At 51.4% G+C, this 18843-nt stretch overlaps 1 protein-coding gene across 1 annotated transcript in view; it reads left to right on the plus strand.

Moving 5' to 3' along the window:
- Positions 1-256: 256 nt before the first annotated feature.
- CPEB1 (cytoplasmic polyadenylation element binding protein 1) overlaps positions 257-18843 on the plus strand; it is a 37293-nt gene continuing 18706 nt past the window's right edge. The window contains 3 exon segments of the mRNA XM_079317944.1: positions 257-375; positions 5626-5803; positions 14969-15157. Coding sequence (XP_079174070.1) covers positions 361-375; positions 5626-5803; positions 14969-15157 — 382 coding nt within the window. The 5' untranslated portion in view covers positions 257-360.

The following is an 18843-nucleotide window of genomic DNA, read 5'->3' on the forward strand; positions in this document are numbered from 1 at the left end:
GAGGTGTCCCTGGGAGGGTGGCTGAAGCCGGACTGGGGGGCTGATTGAATCCCTCGGGGTCGCGTTTAACCCGCGGGAGCGCCTGCCCCTCACGCCGCCCGGGCCGATGGCGGGAACCGCCCCATGGCGGCGGGCAGGCGTCACGCGGCCCGCGCGTGCCGCGCGCATGCGCCGCAGCCCCGCCCCTCACGGCACACCCTCCCCTCCCTCCGCGCCCCCACCCCCGCCCCAGGCGCGGCCCGGCCCGGCCCATAAAAGCCGCGAGGCAGGAAGCGTTCCCGCTGCTCCCGGTGTCCTCGCTGTCCTCTTACCTGGCCTTTGCCGCGTTCCGGGACCGCCCGCCCGCCTCCGGTGCTGCCGATGGCCTTCCCGCCGGTGAGTGCGAGCACGTGCCGCCCGCGAGGCCGCCTCGCCACGTGTTGACGCGCGGCGGTGCCGCTGGGGCGGCGTTCCCGCCTGTTCTGCGGGCGCGCAGCGGGGATGGCGCCCGAGCCCTCAGGGCAGGGCGGGTGGCGCTCCCCGCCTCCTGTGGGGCGCTGATGTGGGGTCTCCGCTCCGTTTGGGCTGGCCTCGAGTGGTACACCCGAGGAGAGCACGGGGCTCTGCTGGAGCTCAGGGAATCTATTAACTGACCCCCGCTGATCTCAGCGAAACGGCAAAGGAAACCTGATCCTAGCCTAGCAACCTATTATCCCGCTTTTCCCAGGGTTTTAGGGGAATGAAGTTGGGCTGGAGGTGCTGAGCTTAGGTTTGGATGGTGGGGCATGTTTTGGCTGCGGTGGGCACTTGTAGTCATGCAAGTTGTATTTTTGTGCACATTTAAACTGCCTTTATTTTAGTAAGGTAATTGGAGGTGCTGTTTTATTCTTAAACTGTATGCTGAAAGCTCCATATTGTGTCTGGCTGGGGCAGGGGGTGACACAGGAGACTCAATTTGTAACTGAGTGTCGGCAAAGGTGACTTTTCTGAGTGAGACAAGTCCGTTGAAAAACAAGTTTTTTTGTTTTACCGTTTGGTATTCCCCAGCTGAAGCCAATTAATGCTTATTACTGGCGCTTGTGTCATGGGCTAACAAGGTGTGCTGGCACCTGGAGAGCTGGTGAGGGGCTTCAGGTGCAGCTGTGCACAGGGTTGGGAGCTGGGCTCAGGGAAGAGCTCCAGGACATCATTGCTTTTCTGCAGTTTGTCTAGACTGCAGTAACAGTCTTCCTACACCAATTAAAACCTTGTTCAGCTTTGATAATCTGCTGCAACAGGCAGCTATGGGTATTGCTCATGTACAAAGCTGCTTGGGAGTGATGGCTGCAAAGTGGTTTTTTTTTTTTCCAAAAAACCCCTGAAAAATAGCTGCCTTGATGGTGAAATGCCTTTAAAAGCAGGGATTTTGGCAAAACTTGGTATTGTTGTGAAGTCTGTGCTCCCCTCTGAATTAAGATCAGTCTTAATTCCAACCAGGTGTGTTCAAGATGCCTCTACTCAGTAAACCCTGGGACAGCTGCTTAACTTTAGCCTTGCTGATGGTGGGAGAGCTGATGCAGCCTTGCCTAATAACCCTTTTTGGGATCAGCTGGGGGTGGGAGTGTGATGCTTGGTTACACCAATGTCGTGTTTTGCATGGGTGTGGCTGACTTCAACTTGGGAAGCAAAACATACCAGCAAAAAAGGATGTTCTGAGCTGCCTTTCATAAAGTATGGAGCCATCTTGGATTGGTTATTTTGACATGGGCACCATTTTAACAGCATCTTAAATTTTGCCTTGGTATTGAAGGCCCTCTTGGCTGTAGCTACAGCTCCAACAACCCTCTGGGCATCAGCATGGCACTGCCTGGGTGGGATTTCTATGGAAGATGTAAAAAAGCAAAGGCTGGATTGTAACTGAGGTGGATGAGCCTTGCCTGCTCCCCAGTATCCCCAGGAGCTAATGTACATCTTGGTCATATTGGCAGCCGAGCTGTGTTTAATGACTTCCCTAAGGATTAGACTGTGATAATCCTGTGCCAGTGTTGTTGTGATGCTGCAGGTTCTGCCTAGCCCTGGGATTTCATTATCTCTAGGTTTCCTGCAGGTGTGTGTGCCTGGGGGCTGTGGAGGTTCCTCATTTCCACTGACCTTGGACAACTTTGGGGTGTTTTGCTGCACAGGTGTGTTATGCCACCAACTGAGTGCTGCTGGTTGTGCCTGGAGCCGACCCTCCTGTAGGTAAACTCTGCAGGGTGTTGGGTCTGCTTGGGGCTGGTGGGATGGGAGCTCCAGGGACTTGCCAGTTTTCTGAAGCACAGCCGGCAAAACAAGCTCTCTGCCGTGGTGGTAGGGCTTGCTTGGTGCTGTTACTCTGAGGGAGGGGAACTCCTCCCTGTTTCTTGACACTTGTTTTCTCAATTCCATGTGTTTGGGTTGCAAGAGGGGTCTGGAGCCTTTCAGTACCCTCCTTGAAACCGTAGTGTTCTGGGGATGAGTTTTCCTGCCTGGATTCAAGTTTTGTTGAGAGGCAGGATGTGGAGGACTGCCCTCCTGCATGAACTTCATCTTGCTGTGTGTCTGGATCAGCATCTCCATTGGCTTGTTCATCCCTTCAAAGGACTGTGTCCATGCCTCTGGATTTGGATTGTGAGGTGTAACGGGATGGAATGGCTGAGAATGATTGTTGGGTCACTGTTTACACCCCAGGGTGTCTCATGTGATGTGAAGAGGACCCACCAGTGCTGCATTCTGTACAGTGCTGCTGTACCTCTGGAAGCAAAGAGGATCTGTAGTTTGTAGCTGCAGTGTGGAGGGCTTCCAGGGAAGCCTGGAGAGGCAGTGTGTTGAATTTGCCAAATCGTTCCAGGTGGGACAGGGAAAGCAAATGCTGCCTGGGCTCTGGAGTGCTGTGTTTCTCGTCTTGGCTGGGGATAAATAGAGTGGCACCGGCTGTGGGGATGCAGCCTCAGGCGGGGTGTTTCACTGGGTTTGGTATTGACTCCCACACAGAAGCACTTGGGTGGATTCTCAAGTTTGCAGACTTTCTAGCATCCTCTCCGAGCTCTAAGTGCTCTGGAGACTTGCAAAGCTCTTTGCAAAGGGGTATCTTATTTTAGAGTTGAGGGAGGAGAAGGGTGAGCTCTGAGCCCCTTCCTACAAGGGGTTGCAGTGCTGTAAGGTCCCCCCTACCCTATGTGCAGGATGATTGCAGTATCTCAGGGATATCCTTTACCATCGAGGGTTAAAAGCTCTCTAACAGAGGGGATTTTTGTGGAAAGGCTTGGCTGTGTTCTCGCTGGTTCCTGTTTGGAGCAGGAGTGGTGCTGCCAGTAGTGGGGATTAAATGCGAAGGAACGGGTGGGGCGTACAGCTGGCTGCTCCGGGTTATTTTGTCTCACTAGTGCAGATTCCTAGGGAAAAGCTTTGCCTCCTGCTGGAAGTGTGGTCCTTTTACAGGAACAGGAGTAGAATGTGGAGTTTCATGCTTGTGCCAAGGCAGCCTGATGCGGCGCTCCTTTTTATTAAAGATGACTGGCAATACTTTTGTAATTTGAGCTTCTGTACTCCAGCTGCTCTTTATAAAGATGACTTAAAGCATGCTCTGCCTGTTCTCTCAGCCTGCAGCTCGCTTTCAGCCTTACCTGTTCCACTCTTGTAAATGTTCCAGAGAACCAGCACGTTGTCTGGCGGTGGGCTCTGTGTGCTCATATATTTACATACAATTCCATGGGTGAGGGTTATGGGTATTAACGTCTTTGGAATGGTTCTTACTGTCTCTACCGCCTTCAAGCCGCAGTTTGTCACAGAACACAGACGGTTTGGCTTATGAAACAGAGGGTTCATACAATCCTGAGTTTCTGAACTTTGGGGGGAAAATGATGTGATTAAAGAGGGAATATGTGGTAGGCGTTTCGGGAAAGGCTGTACCTCATCCAGTGGGGAAAGGGAGAGGGCAACATGCAGCCGGGAGTTTAGGCTGAAAGGAGGCTGTGCCTGCCAAAACAGAGAAAACGCTGCGGGCGTGCGCCCCAGGGGACAGTCTCTCTCTTTATTCGAATAAAGTTGCAGGACTCCTCCGTGTCCTTTATGGACACTGGCTTTCCACGGCGTGGTTTCCTGCACAGCTCTGGCATTTCAATAGCCGGCCCTCAGCGCTGAAGAGATGCTAATAGTCCGAAACGGGCTGGAGTTCTCCAGCTATTGTTCAGGTCCCGCCTGCAGGCACCGTGCTGGTTCAGTAGCTTATTCCTGCTGCTTCCAGGACTGGGTTTCCTTTGCTTTTTAGCTATGTGGTGGGTCGTTGGAGAAAACGATCGGATCGTGAGCGTCTAATGGCGAGGTGGGGGGTGGAATGTAAGCGCCAGGCATGGGCTGGGCTTATATTCCGTCTCCCTGTGGAGTTCGGTTTAGACAGCCTCCTTGAGCGATCAGCAAGGGACCATTTGAAAGTAAAACCAGCTCGGTGCTTCAGACTTGTTTGCGGGTGAAGCAGAACTGGAGGTAAGTGAGGCGCCCGAAACTTGCGGTAGCACGTCCAAGAGGTGCCTGTATTAAGTATCTTCTTGACAAGTACAAATGGACCCATTTAGAGCTTCGGTGTGTGTGTTGGAGGAGCAGGGGCTCGTTTGCCAGACTTGATGCTCTTCAGTTCTTCAGATCTGAGTTTAACTTGATTTAATGGCCAGCATTCTGCTCCGGAGGCCAGGACTGGCAGGGTTGTTCCTCCCTGCTCCTCTCTTTGAAGCCGGTCTTAATTGCCGGCGATACCGATTGCTCGGCGTGTTCGGGAGCAGAGTTCTGCCCTGGCTCTGGGGGGCGGCTGGGCCTGTCCTCGGCCTCTAAACGTTGGTAGCGATGAAGCTTAGCGGCTTCTGAGGTGTCAGAGGCTCGGATGTGGTGCCTGCATGTCAGTGGCTTGTGAGCAGAGCTGGGAAAGCAGCTGCTTTTCCCGGTTCTCTGGACCGGCATCAGAGCGCAGGAGGGGTTTGATGTTTCTCGGCAGAAGCTTTACATAGGTCATCCTTTATTTAGGGTGGTTGCAAAACCTTGATGCTGGTGGATCTGTGCCTGTGCAGGGTTGTGCTAAAGCAGAGATGGTTTGGGGTTCCTGTCTTTGAGGTCAGGAGCTGCTGCGTGAAGGGAAGATCAGGGTTTGATCTTCTGCCTTTCCTCAGGATTTGGGGCTGTTCGATTAGCTGGGCAGCAGTGTTCAGATCTTTTTCTGCAAGTGAGGTGAGCCTTGCCAGGCACAAGAGGAATTGCTGTGGTTCCTTGTGGTGTCTGCCTGGACCATGAGCATCCCACTTGACCCTTGGTGTCAGGAAACTGATTTCGGGGTAGAAAGTGTGTGCCCTCATTAATCAGGTCTCTGCTGGTGTTGTGATATGCTGGGGAAAAACAGCAGGGAGCTGTGTTCACAACCCAGCTGGTTTGGTGTGGCTGTCACTGAAGTCCATCCCGGGTACCTGTGTGTGATGGGCAGTCTGATCCAGTGTGCACATTGCTGACTGGTTTGCTTAACTGCTTCTTTAATGCCAAGAATTGGGTTTGAGTGTTGCTAAGACCTAAGCTAATGTGACTATTGGAGGCGGTCCAGGCTTTCCACAATGTGTTGAAAGCTGAGTACTTGCCTATTTGACACACATACTGGTTCTTTTTTACCAGAAAGAAGATCCTGTGAGGAACATAAAAGACTGCTGGGATAGCCCGAATGCCCCTGCACTTTCCACTTGCAGCAATGCGGATATATTCCGCCGAATAAATGCCATGTTGGACAACTCTCTGGATTTCAGTGGAGTCTGCACCACGCCTGTCACAAAAAGCAAATGTGACGCCCTGCCAGGTGATGGAGGGGGGCTGCTGGAGGGGGGAGGCACTTGCTGGGACCTGGTGACCAGGTGGTGGTGGTGGTAATCCTCAATGGTGTGAGTGTTGGCGTGTTTGGAACCCGGGGGGCTTGTGTGCCTGAAATGAATAATCCGTGTATTCCCTGACAGTGTGGAGGTGCCTGGAGGTGCAGTGGGTCCCTGTGGGCAGGATGTGAGTGCTCCCTGCCTTACTTGTCAGTTCCTGGTGGGAATACCCCCAGCAGACTCCTTTAGTCTGCCTCTGCTGGAGTCATGATTAATCTGCTCTCAAGGTTAAAGGAGGCTGAGTTGCTGCATACATGGAAATTACAAAACAATTTTGAAAAAACATACTTGCCATGGGTTAGTTAACCTGCATGTAAGAGCACAGGTGGGTGCAGACTTCCCTGCAAAGCAAGCTTGGTGTGATGAAATCTGTGCTGCAAGCTTGTTTCTTCCAGGCTGAGAGGAGTGGGCATCTTCTGCTGCCTCAAGACAGAAGTTTTGTGCCAAAGTGGAGAGTGTTTGGTCTAGTCTTATTTTTATTCAAGTAAAGGACATGCTTTTGTCCCTTTGCAGCAGCCCAGGTCTGCCAGTGAATGTACCTGTGCCTGATACTCCTTTTGCCAGCACACCTTTGAGCAGCAGTGCTTGTGCCAAGGATTTGGACACTTGAAAGTGGTTGCTCTTGCCTCTCCAGCCTCTGAATTACAGGGTCCAGAAATACTTAAGCCATTATTGGAAACAAACTGGTCCCTAGGATATGTCTGAAAACAGAGTGGGAAGGGCTGAGCCTCCCCAGCTGATCACCCTACAGGGTGCCCTGGGCAAGCAGGTTTCTCTGCAGTCACCTGGAGACAGAGTCGCCTTGGTCCAATGGGTAATCTGAGGTTTAATCAAATGGGTGTGGAAAAAAGTTCTAAATGGGTATCTGGGTACTGTGTGAGCTGGTTTCATGCCTGTACAGTGTAACTTTGTTCTGGGCTAGCAAAATGACTGCTACCAGATGACTTCCAGTGCAGCTTAATCTCCTGGGTATTTGAGGATTTAGCAGTGTTGACCGGGGGCTGATCTGGCCATGTGATCCCATGCTGGCACTGCAGAAATACCAGAGGAAGTGAATTGCTTGCTTTGAGGCCCGGATCCATGGCCAGCACTGCTTGAAACCTGCCTGGTAAGGTGGCATTGAGGGCTATGCTGGCTACTCCTGAGCAGTGGTGTAGGGATTGTTAACCAGTTCAGATTAGTGGTGCATTTTTAAAGATTTGCTGTTGGACTGAGCTGGTTTGGCTATTTTTTTGCCTGTGTCACAGTAGTGGCCAGTGCTCTATCTGATCTCGTTGCACTGGAAGCATAAAGGAGAAATAAACAAGAATACTTTCCTTTATCTCCTTGCAGTGGGTTCATAAAAGAGTTATTTCTGGCTTACTTGTTGAAATCTTAGCTATTGCTCCATTTGGAATGGGACTATTTAATAGAATCTTAGAACATGTTCATGGTATTTCCTGATGGAGTTTGAGCTTGCCAGAGTTAACTAGTTTATAAAGGAGATGCATCTGCCTGCTAGAGCAGATTGATTCTGTGAAGGTATGGGCTAGTTCTGGTTTTGGGTCTGGGCTTAAGAGCTGGCACAGCAATTTTAATTTGCAGTGCTGTATTTTACTTTGAAAACACTAAAGCATGGGGGTTTTTGCCTAGTGCTGAAGTAAAACTTTACTGACCTGCCGTTTGCAAATCTCTGCTTGTTCAGTCACTTACTCTGTTTTTTCCTGGGGGCATCTGGACCAGGCTGTCTTGCTGGTGATGCCTTGTCTGGAAACTCTTGAGTTCCCCAGTGGTGTTAAAGTGCTTGTTTCAGGTGATCAGAAAGTCCTGTGGAAGACTTCATAGGGCAAGTACACTGGCACTTGTGTGCAAAAAAGAGCACCTTCCTCTAGCAAATGTTCCTTTTGGTGCAGGCTAACCTAAGTTGTGTTTTGGGGACACCCTAAGCAGCTTTTTTTCCTGCTCTGGCAGCTGAAGACCAATCTCACCAGTGAGTGCTGGGGACTGGGGTGGGGGCCTTGCTCAGCAGTAGTTACCCAGACAGGAGAGTTTCGGTTGTGCCAAATCCCTTGTATAGTGGCAGAAATGCTTATGATGTTGTGAGGAAAGAATTCCTCACTTCCCAAAGGATACTAGGCCCTGATGAGGGGGGCTGCCTTGGGCTAATGGAAATGTGAAAGTACTGATAGGAGAACAACCTGGGCCAGCAGTTATCAGCTATAAATTCATGGATGAGTCAGCATCTGCCAAAGTGTCCTCAGCTCAGAGCTACTGGTCTCCCTGCAGTCCCAGCCTTCTTTCCTTAATGTTGGAGCTGGAACCTCTGGCCAGGTAAGGAGGGTCTGAATGCAGCAGCTTTGCAAGGCTTGTCCTGTCTTGGCAGCTGAAAAGTGCAGGAGATGCTCTTACTGTATGATAGGTTGCTAATGAGTTTTCTCCATGAAAAAGATGGCAGTGTCAGCAAGGATGTGAATCCTGGGGCATCTATGATATATAAATGGGGCAATTACTTTGGACCCTGGCCTAGGTTGTGCAGAAATTCACACCTGATTGCTGTAAGGCTGAGCAGTTGATTGCTGAAATTGAGTATAGTGCAGGTGCTGGGCAGGGGTTAAGCCTGGAACAGGGTGTTGGAGCTTTTTTCCTTGCCCTTGAGTGAACTTCTGAGTAGGTGACCAGTGGAGCAGAGATCCTTCATCTCGGGTGGTGTTTTGACATTGCTCTAAGTCACTTCTGAATATAATTCTTGGGTCTGTGGTGCTTTTATTTTGTGCAGGAGCAACTGTAGTTAGACTAGATTATCATGAAACTCCTTGCTTGGGCAGGCTTAATGACTCTTGAGATCCACCAGGAATGCAGTAGCTATAACAGGTGAAAAGACTTTTTTATAGCTTAAACTCTTAATGGCAGAGCTTGGGAGAGGCTTTATACCAGCAGTAAATGCTTGGACTTTAATCTATTTGTGGTTCCTCAAGCTTTTCAGTTGTCATCTTCATGTCAAAATAAATTTATCCTGGCTTGGACTTTTGTTGAAGAAGCCCCTTTGAGCCCTAAGAGGATTACACGTGGTGGAGAAGAGATGGCAGAAGTTCATGACCTTTCACTAATGCTATTGGGGAAGACACGTGTGGGGGCACTTTACTGGGCTGACAGTGAGGCCACGCTGGGATCAGTGCAGCAGCAGCCTGAGCAATGTGAGAGGACAAGCTGATTCAGCACTCCTGGATCCATGCAGAGTGTTATCCTGTTCTGGGCAGAGCTGGGACTGCTGCTGCAGGTTCAGCTGGTCACCCCTAAAGCTGGATCTCTCTAAAGATCAGCTTGCAGCTGATGATAATCTGTGGTGAGCTTCACTGCCTTGTCAAAGCCAGCTGTGTTGGGATGCCCAGGTGACCACCCTCCCTGAGGTTTGTGGCTAGCTGCCCCAGGCTCAAGGTGCTCTCCCAAACTCTGGTGCAGTGGTGTGGGGAGAGCTGTCATTGTAGAACCTGTCTGGTGGCTTCTGGGGCAGGGTCATGGTGCTTCAGAACTACAGCCTGTCTGGCTGCCTCAGTCCTCTCTGGAGAAAGGCAGAGCCTCCTCAGTGTGGGCCTTAATGTTTAGTGGCTTTTTGTGTGGTGCTGGAGATGGGAGAGGTAGTGTGGCCTTGACAGAGGCAGGAATCTGCATCTCCTGACAGTGCTGCTGGAGCAGCTGCCTGTCCTTGAGCAGCTGCTGTGCAAGGAATGTGCTTTTAAAGCTGTTGCGTATGTTTATCACTTCTCTGAATAAGAAAGTGATCAAGGCCAGTTTCTTAACTGGCTGGTGGTTTGTTTTCCAGGATTTAAAGCTGGGCCTTGCTGGGTGGAAGGTGCTGCTACCTACACCAGCTTTTGTAACTGTAGGCACAACTTCCAGCTTTAGTGGAACTGGGAGTAAAGCTCCCGCGGGAGTTTTTGCATCCCTGTTGCTGGCTTCAGCTGAAGGCTGTGCCTTCAAAAGGAACTTGTGTGGGTACCCCAGGTGTCCCAGCAACATTGACCTGTCATTAAGCTTTGCTCATTTAACAGCAACAAAGCAGCCATTATTTTGCTCTAACTTGGCAGTCTGTTGTGTGAAGGAATGGGAGATGCCTATATTACTTCCTTTGGATGTGAGAGGCTTCAGGTGCCAAGTTCAGTGTGTAAATGCTGTTAGTTGTGGTCCATCAGGCTTTAATGACTCAGTGGCAGCTTTATTTAAGGAAAACTGAAGGACAAATGCATACCCAGACTAGCTGATGACTAAATCGGCTTCCTGTTTGCTCTTAACTGCAGTCAATTGCAGTTAACAACCTATCACTTGTTTAGCCGTCCAAAAAGTGTCTCTGATACTTGTAATGTGAATTCTTCTGCTCTTCCTTCCTTGCAGCCCCAAGGAAATGTTCCAGGTAGCACTGGCTGTAGCTGATCTGATACACATGGTCTTGAATCAGGGAACAAAATGCTCTAGGATGTAGAGACTCAGAAGGTAGCTCTGCTTACCTGGAGGCACTGAGGGAGAGTGTGACTGTTAGGAGCTCACCTGAAGGTGGCAGAGCCATTCTGCCTGCCCCATAGTAATACTGGATGCCACATGCATATCCAGAATAGGGAAATTCCACACCTATGCCCCAGAAAAAGCACACTTGCTTCCCTTGTTCTTGTTGCCCTTTGAAGTGTCACATTGCTGTCTTTGCCTACACAAGCATGATGCTTCTCTCCTGGAAAGTGGCTCTAGTAGTTGGGTTTTTTATCAGAATTGGAGATGGAAAAGCAGATCAGTGTTCTGCGGAGCAGGGACTTGGCCAAAGGTGTTGTGTTCTTCTGTGGTTACAGATTGGTAGTGTTCCCAAAGATGCAGCAGTTTTGATGTGTACTGAGCTCTGCCACTCAGGTTTTGGTGCTGTAATTCTGTGGCAGTGTCTGTTACTCTTGGAAGAGGGAGAGGTAGAGCAGCAAGACTGTTGCAGTGCCTCTTTCTTGGTTTCTGAAGTAGCTGTTCACCAGCTGCTCAAGTGTTTGTGGTTATGGAATAAGGCAGACTCCTTCATCTGGCTGTGGAACAGATCATGCAGCAGCAAATGTCTCCACTTCAGGAACTTTTCAGATTAGAGGGGAGATGCTTAGCTGTGTTTCAGAAAAACCTCTTGTAACTAGTAGGTTTGTGCTGAACAAGTGCTTTTCTAAGTCTCTAATGACCTCCACTGCACTTCAGGAATACATTTGGCTCATCTGAAAGCTTTCACTTGGATATCTGTTTGTCTTGTGTGCAGAAGGCACTTGAGAGGCTTAATTTTCAGGGATGCAATTCCCAGCCTTTACAATGGGAGATGCAGAGAAGTATGACATGCAAAGGAATGTTACTGCTGGCTGCTGCCTCCCTGTTTGTCACCTGAAGGCTGCTTCCTCTGGCTTCTCCAGATTTGGTTTGGAACTTCAGCCTTGGTCAAAGCTCTAGTCCATGGTGTGAATCTGGTTTTGTCAGGGGAATAGAGCTCATAATTGAGCTGGGCTTATTTTGTTGCTGTTAATGCTTGGGGCCCACACTCAAGGAGGTGCTTCATCTGTATTCAGGGTCTGGTGGGAACCAGCATGTGGGAGCAAAGAGAGCTGTACTGGCTGTGGAGGTGGTAGGAATGGGATCTGACTTGGTTCGTGTTTGCTTAACCATTGAGAAAAGAGAAAGAAACTGCTGGATTGTTAGCTGGCCTTCCCAGATCTGGAAGGCTCAAATATCTGAACACCTTTGTGCTAGGTTGTAGCACCACCTTTCCAGACTGATGGCACAGAGATGCTGCTGCTGTGGGTTGGGAACTGAATCATGCTCCCTTAATCCACAACCTGCTTGTGGATCACAGCTTCTGCTGCCAGGCCTTGTAGATACTTCCAAAGCAGGCTTAGGCTGTAATTTCCTAAATATTTTCTTGTTTGAAGTGCCTGGTTGGTGCAGCCGTGCTGCATACCAGATCAGGGGAGCAAACCAGGCTTAAAATTAACTCCCTGTGGCTTCATCTTAACCAGATGAGCTCCCCAGCCCAGCTTCCTGTGTGGAAACTAACCTGCCTAAAGTGATGTGAGTGGGGAGGACGGGCTGGGGACAGGGACAGCTGTCCTTGCCTGCAGGTGAGAGGTCATCTTTGGAGATCCTCACCTTCAAGAGCCTTTGGAATGTCTTAAATCCAGGGCTCACAGTTAAAGTCTGGAAAATGCAGCTTTCCATGTGGACAATGATGTGTGAAGCTGTCTAGCCTGTGCTGTGCTGTGGCTTGGCTACAGGGATTTCCTGGACAGGCAGGAGGGAGTTGCCCAGGAGAGACACTTGCTCCAAGGCCAGCAAGGGAGTGTTTTGTTAAGTACTTTGTTCTCATCATGCTGTTGAAATCAAACCCAACAGGCTTGGGAGGCAGGAGTTTAGTCTCTCCCAGGCTGTCGGGCACAAGCCCAGTGTAGTGCTGCTCCCTCTGCCAGGATGGTTGGCTTCCAGTGGCAACTCCAGGGAAAAATCCAGGTTGGAAGGGCTTGTGTTGGTGGTTGGTGCTTGGAAAAATCTGCAGGAAAGCATTTAGGTTGGGCTGTGTCAGATTGCAAAGTGAAGTTACTGTTTGGTAGACATTTACTTACTAATAACTTGAAGTTATGACTCTTTAGACTGAATTTTTGTTAAAAATGTAATTCTTCTTGCTTTGGTATCTGATTTGTTTTATTTTCTACCTACAACAATTGATTGCTTTGTTACAAATCTCCAGACACTTGACTTTTAAAAATAACTAGTCCAGAAGTCTATTTAAGTTCTCTTTGTTTTTCTTTTTAGTTGGTGTTTTGCCTGGATGACCTGCATCTCTTTCAGCCTGGCTTGGGAGTATTAAAGGGGAAGCAGTTGGGGCTGGCTGTTGGCTTCTGATGGGAAAAGGTCTAATTAAAAACTGCTGGTTATCTGAGTGGATTCTCCTCTCTGCTTCCACAGTTAGAGCTGTAACTGGATTGCAGGGAGTTTGTTTTTAATGTGGATTGAAGTCAGAGGGAATTATGGATGATTTACTTGAATCTAATTTGGTTCAATTAAACAAAACAGTTTATTTCCTGAAAAATGTGGATAGTGAGGGAAAACATGGCTGGATGCTGTGGAGTGGGTGCTTCCCGTCACAGATAAATGTGTTCCCTATTTTCCTTATTTATTCAGTTGTGGGTTTCATCCAGGCTGTGCTGTGTGTTTCTACTGTGTCCATGCTTCCCAAAAGATGAAGCTTGGTGGGAATTATTCTTTTTGAGACCTAGCAAGATCCCTGGTCCCCAAAGGGAGTGGAGTATCCTGTGACCAGGGATCTGTGCACGACACTTGTGCCTTTTCATAAAGGCAGGAATGTTGCATATTCATATGGACAAGTTATGGTTGCTGTGGGAACTGAGTTGGCTGAGCACTGTGTCTTGATCCTCTCCTTCCTATGTTAGAGATGTCCAAAACAAGCAATCAAAAAGCTGTCTGGGGAGAATTGATGCAGTGAAGTACTGTACTGGAGATGCAGTGTGCCACTGTCAGAGGAATAGATGCTGTTACAGGTGCTTGGTAGTAATGTGACTGAATTGGCACTACAGCTTGTACTAGTACTACTAGGAGTAGGAACACACTGGTGGATGCTAACCTGGTGGAATGATGTGGAGGAGGCTGCAGCTGGGAGGGGAATGGTGGCATGTTGCCAGCAGGTTATGTGGCTTTAAATTCTCTAATCATGCTGCAGCACCTCAGTGTTCTCACTGGGGTCTGGGAATGCTGGTGCTTCCAAATTGCCATGGGATGAAGGCAAGGGTCCTGCCTCTAGCAGCAGTGGCCCGTGTCACTCAGGTTACTCAGTGCCATCAGCCTTTGCTCGTGGGCATCCGGGTGGCCTGGGATGTGGATGTGGAAAAGGAGGCCAGGAACGCTGTGGGGCAGTCTGGGATGGCTGGGGCTGCACGTGAGAGAGAATGTGACAGGCTGGAGTGACTGCGGCGCCTGCGGAAGAGCTGGGAGCAGTGTGTGGAGCGAGGTGTACATCTGATGGCACAGTGGGAGGCTGTGGGGGCAGGGGGAGGAGGAGGAGACAGCTGCTGCTGCTTGGGAGTTGGCTTATAAATGCCCTCTGACTCAGATTTTTGGTTAGCACAGCTGAGCATCTTGTGGTTTCACCAGCCCCCAGATCCCTGCGTTAAACTGGAATTCTCAGACTATGAACCTGCTGTGTTTCCTTAGGCTGTTGGCACGGGCTTAAACTAGAGAATCTGCATCTCCAGTCCTGTAGGCTTGTGAACACCCTGCAGGGGAGGGCTGGGAAAGGGGGGACCGGGCGGGCAAAAGGTAAACAGGCCAAGAGAAATTCCTGATGTGAAATGGGTCTGCTCAGCTTTTCCCCCTGTACCAGTGGGTTGTGCTTGCTCAGGCTGGACCAGGGATAATGGGCTGCTCTCTGGGTAGTGGGGGTTGAAGGTTATCCTTGTTACTCAGGGGTAAACAATGCCGAGTCAGTGAGGCACAGTGGCCAGGCTCAACCAAACAGATTATGCCAGCAGAATTGCGAAGCTTTGCATCGGCTCTGAATTGGAGCCAGCAGCTGGAAGCTGGCCAGGACTAAAGTGTTTTTGGGTTTTGTGGGTGGAGGGAGGCGGGGACAGGAGAGCTGGGTAGCACTAAAACTAACTGTGCTCTGTTGCTACGAGCCCTGCTTTGTGCTGCCTGCCTCCCCTGATTTACTGGAACTGCTCCTCTTCCTTCCTGCTACCGTCTTGTCTGTCAGGGGAAATCTTATCCTTTCTTTTTACCTTTATTTTGTAAGAGCTGATGCAGTTCTCTTGCATGGCTGAGTGACGTCACTGTCAGCACAGTAAGCATCAGCAGCCTGGTCACATGCTGACCCAGTCAGTAATGCAGACGGGATAGGAAGGTGGAGGGGCTGGGGGGTGGGGGGCTGGATTCTGGACATATGGTAGCCCTCCCTTTTGGGGTGCAACTGCTGGTTGCAGGAGCTGTGGCTTCAGAGCGACGCGAAACCTGGCTTGGGGCTTAATGCTTTGGAAAACTCCTGCTTTAAAAAGAAAAAAGCAGCCCTGAACTCTCAAGCTTCTGTTTGTTCTCCATCTGAGCAGACATCCAGGACTCTGAAGAAGCAGTGGCAAGCAGGATGCTCTTCCCTACGTCCACGCAAGAGTCTTCCCGTGGCCTCCCAGACACCAACGATCTGTGCCTTGGCCTGCAGTCTCTCAACCTGACAGGGTGGGACAGACCCTGGAGCACCCAGGACACTGACACTGCAGCACAAACCAGCACGCAGTCCGGTGAGTCTGCTGACACATGCAGCAACAGTTGTTGGATTCTGTGTGTGGTTTTGGCTGGTTTCAAGCTAATGTGGAGCGATGTGCTTGTGTAACAGGGCGCTGGTGGCGGCTAATGGGGGCTTCTCGAGCTGAGGTGCTTGTGTAATGTGACAGCTGAGTTGGGGAGGCTGTGGCTGCCTGTGCCACAGCCCCCTCTGCTCTGCTGTCAGCTCACTGCAGATGAGAAGTGCCTGGGGTTGTTTTGCTCAGAGCTCTAATGCTGCTGGAGGAATAACCTCACCAGGAGAGGAGAAATCCTCTGGCTGTGTTTGGAGGGAGTGGGTGGGGGGGTGTGGTATTAGGAGGCTGAACACGCTGGGTAGGAGTGAGGCTGAACTTCACTCCAGCAGCCTGAGGAAATCCCTGGTGGCAGGGAGCTCTGCAGGTGGAGGGGGGGCAGTGTGTTTGCAGAGGGGCCCCCCTGTGCCTAATTGCCAAAGTCCTGGCAGCCTCACTCGCCCAGCTCTGCTGTGGGGTGTGGTACAACCAGCACCTAACAACTTCAGCCAGGAGCTCCTCAGCTCGGTGGGAGACTTGGGATCCTTCTCCACTCTCAGGCTCAACTAGAAATAGCAGGCTGTGCCTGGCAGTGGGCTGCAGGAGATGCTGTGGAATGGCTTCTTGTTTTAACTCTTCTGGTCCAGCGCAAATGTACGTGATGGGCAGGGTGTGGGCTTGCAGCCATGCACTGCTGGCTGGTGTGCCCTTCCCCCTTGATCCTCTCCAGTCTGCTTTTGCAGCTGGGATCAGCTGGAGGATTCCAGGGATGCTGGGTGCCTCCCCCGGAGTGATGTGGGGTCCAGTTAACTGAGACACCAGCCTTCCATGTAAAATCCCAGGAGAAAGGAGTGCTGCATGCACAAACTTAATGCATTCTCTCAGCCTGGTGTTGGAGCAGAGGGGTAAAACAGGGAAGAGTTCACTTGCTACCCTTTGAGGCGTGTAAAAACCAGTTTCACAAACAGTGTGTTCGTTCAAGTATCAGTCTGTGGAAAGATCTAGTGCTTTGGCAGAGTTTGTACAAGTACAGCCTGGTTGCTACAGAAACTCATCCCTTTATAGCAGCATGCTGCTTTGTTAAAAGGGGAGTGCATCCGTGCGCAGACTTGGGTGACACAGAGGCCCCAGGCATGGAGTTGGTGCTGACAGGAGTATAGATAACTTCTTGGGTGGGGGAGTTGGGCAGTGGGGATTGCCTGTGTAGATGTTTGGTGGGGCAAGGACTGCTGTCCTTGAGCACAGGAAGAGCTTCTGGGACACAGCCCTGAGTTGCTGCATGAGTTGTAAAACAGCAGAAAAAGTGATGGTGAGGTAAGCAGAGTTTGAACAGCTCTATCTGCACAGATCATTTGAGTTTCTGCATTTAATTTCCACAAGACTTGGCGTGTGGGGCCTGGCATGGGCACTTGAGGTCTGCCTGCAGCCCAGCTGCGGTAGCTTTATTAAGCCTTGCTCTGCTCCAGTGAGCAAACCTCCACATCGTCCTGTGGGCTTCCCCTAATGAACCAGGGAATACCACACACTACTGCCTATACTTTCATTGCCAGACGAGACTTTGGAGGAAGGAGAACCAAGTTGTTAGTGTGCAGTGGGCCAGCCAGGTGCCTCAGAGCTCTGCTCTGAGCCCCCTCTGGCTGTTGGCAGACTGGAGGCCTGCTGTTCCCTCTGTCACAGGGTCTTTAATAGATGAAGAGCACACTTGGAGCAGGTGACATTCCTTGGAGTGACCCTGACAGTGGGCACAGTGCTGCAGAATGAGGCTGTCACACATGAAGGCAGCCACTCGGTGCAGATGTCCCAGCTCCACCTGCTCCTCTGTAGCTGTCTCCAGAGCTCTGTTGGCCAGCTTCCTGCCAGCCTGCCTTGGCAGAGGTGTGGATGTCTCCGCAGTGCTCCGGCAGGCAGAGGAGCAGCGCGCTGGCACGAGCCCGGGCGGCTCTGCGCCTCAGAGCTCGGGTGCTGGGGCTGGCATGGCCGTGCTGCTGGTGGGAGTTCACTGCTAAGGGGGTGGAAGGGGTGCTGGTTTCTGGAGGGAGGTTGAGTTGGAGAGGATTTGAATGTGCTCTGGTGACCTCCCTGCTCGCAGAGTGTCTCTAGTGTCAGGTGCCCCAGTGACTGCAGTGCTTTGTGCTGGAGCTCCTGCCTGCCGCAGAGGCCTGGGTATAGCCTCAGGCACAGCCCTGGGCTCTAATGGTCTGTGCCCACTGGGTGGTTGTGGCAGTGTGGTAACAGCTGGTGGAAGATGGCACCCAGTGCTATCTGAAGAGGCCTGTTTCTTCACTTCTGACTGGTGTTCCCATTAGTTCATAGAGGGGGTGGCTGGGCTGTGAGACCTGCCCAAGTGCAGCTCTACTGTCTGCACAGAGCAGCCTCTGGCCTGCACAGGGTCCAGGGCTAGGACTGTTGTGATCTTGAGACAGTGTTGTCCTTCTCACTCCCACACACCCTTTGCAGGCAAGCAGCAGCTGGGCCAGGGGTGCTTCATGGCCTGGGCTGCTGCTGCTCTCCCGCTCTCAGAGCAGGGGATGGTATGTGCTGGCTGGGAGGTGAAAGGCTGATCCTGTACACGGTTTTGTATTGTTTCAGCCACCCACACCTCCCATCTCTGTGGGGCCTTAGCCCTTCCTCAGGGCCCTGGAGGAGTGGCAGTGGAGCTCAGGAGTGTTTTCTGAGCACTCTGGAGGCAGAGAAGTGTCCTGTGTCTGAAAGCTGTGTGGGTCCAAGGAGCTGGCAGGTGCTGGCTGTCCCGGTGGCCTGTCTGTGCTATGATGGGCAGAGGGAGGATGTCAGGAGATGCTGTGTGAGTGCTGCCGAGGGCTGGCAGGCTGCAGCTGGCCCGGCTCTAGGGCTGGCTCTCCATCGGGGTGTCTTGCAGGCAGGTGAGGCTGCGGCAGCGCTGGGCTGTGGCCGGGCATGGGGGAGGGCTGGCACTGCCAGGCAAAGCTGTGTGCCACTGGCAGGCAAGCGTTTGGAAGGTTCCAGCAGTGACTCAGCTGTGTGGACCCACAGAGAGGAGGCTGGAAGGGTGGAAATGCAACAAAATAGCTAACAATCAGTCTAAAAATATTGCTGATGTGGTCCCCTGCAGTGCTGTGCTTGAGTACTGATGAGCTGGGACCTCTTCTCCTGTGCCTAGTCGCTGCCAGCAGGGAGCTTCCTCAGCTTGGGACGGACCTTGGGCTGCAAAGCCTTCTGGTGTCACCTTGTGCTCCCGGGGCGTTGTCACCACGCTGCCTTGGTGCAGCAGGAGCAGATGCCTGCTGATGCAAAGTCGGAGAACAGTGGGGCTGTTGTTTATGCCCCAATCCTGCCTGCCTCCCCTGTTCCCAAAGGGCCACCAAGCTCCTTGCACTCAGACAGGGTTATTTGTGAGTTTTCCTTCTGCACCTGGCTGATAATGCACAGAGGGTGTGTGCTGAGCTCCGAGGAGCGTGCCAGAGGCTCTCTGGAGGCAGTGCCTGCTGCAGGCTTGAGCTGCTGGCACTTCCTGACTGTAGGATTGAACTGCTGTCTCACAGCAGGCAGTGTCTCAAACCCTCTGCTGCCACTAGACCTGTCAGGCTAGAAATACTTCAGCAAGTCCCAGCAACCTGCCTGGTGACCTGCAGAGGAACTTGTGTGGGGAACTGGCCTTTAGCACTTCCAGA

This window comes from Erithacus rubecula (assembly GCF_903797595.1).
Source record: "Erithacus rubecula genome assembly, chromosome: 14".
Lineage (NCBI taxonomy): Eukaryota > Metazoa > Chordata > Aves > Passeriformes > Muscicapidae > Erithacus > Erithacus rubecula.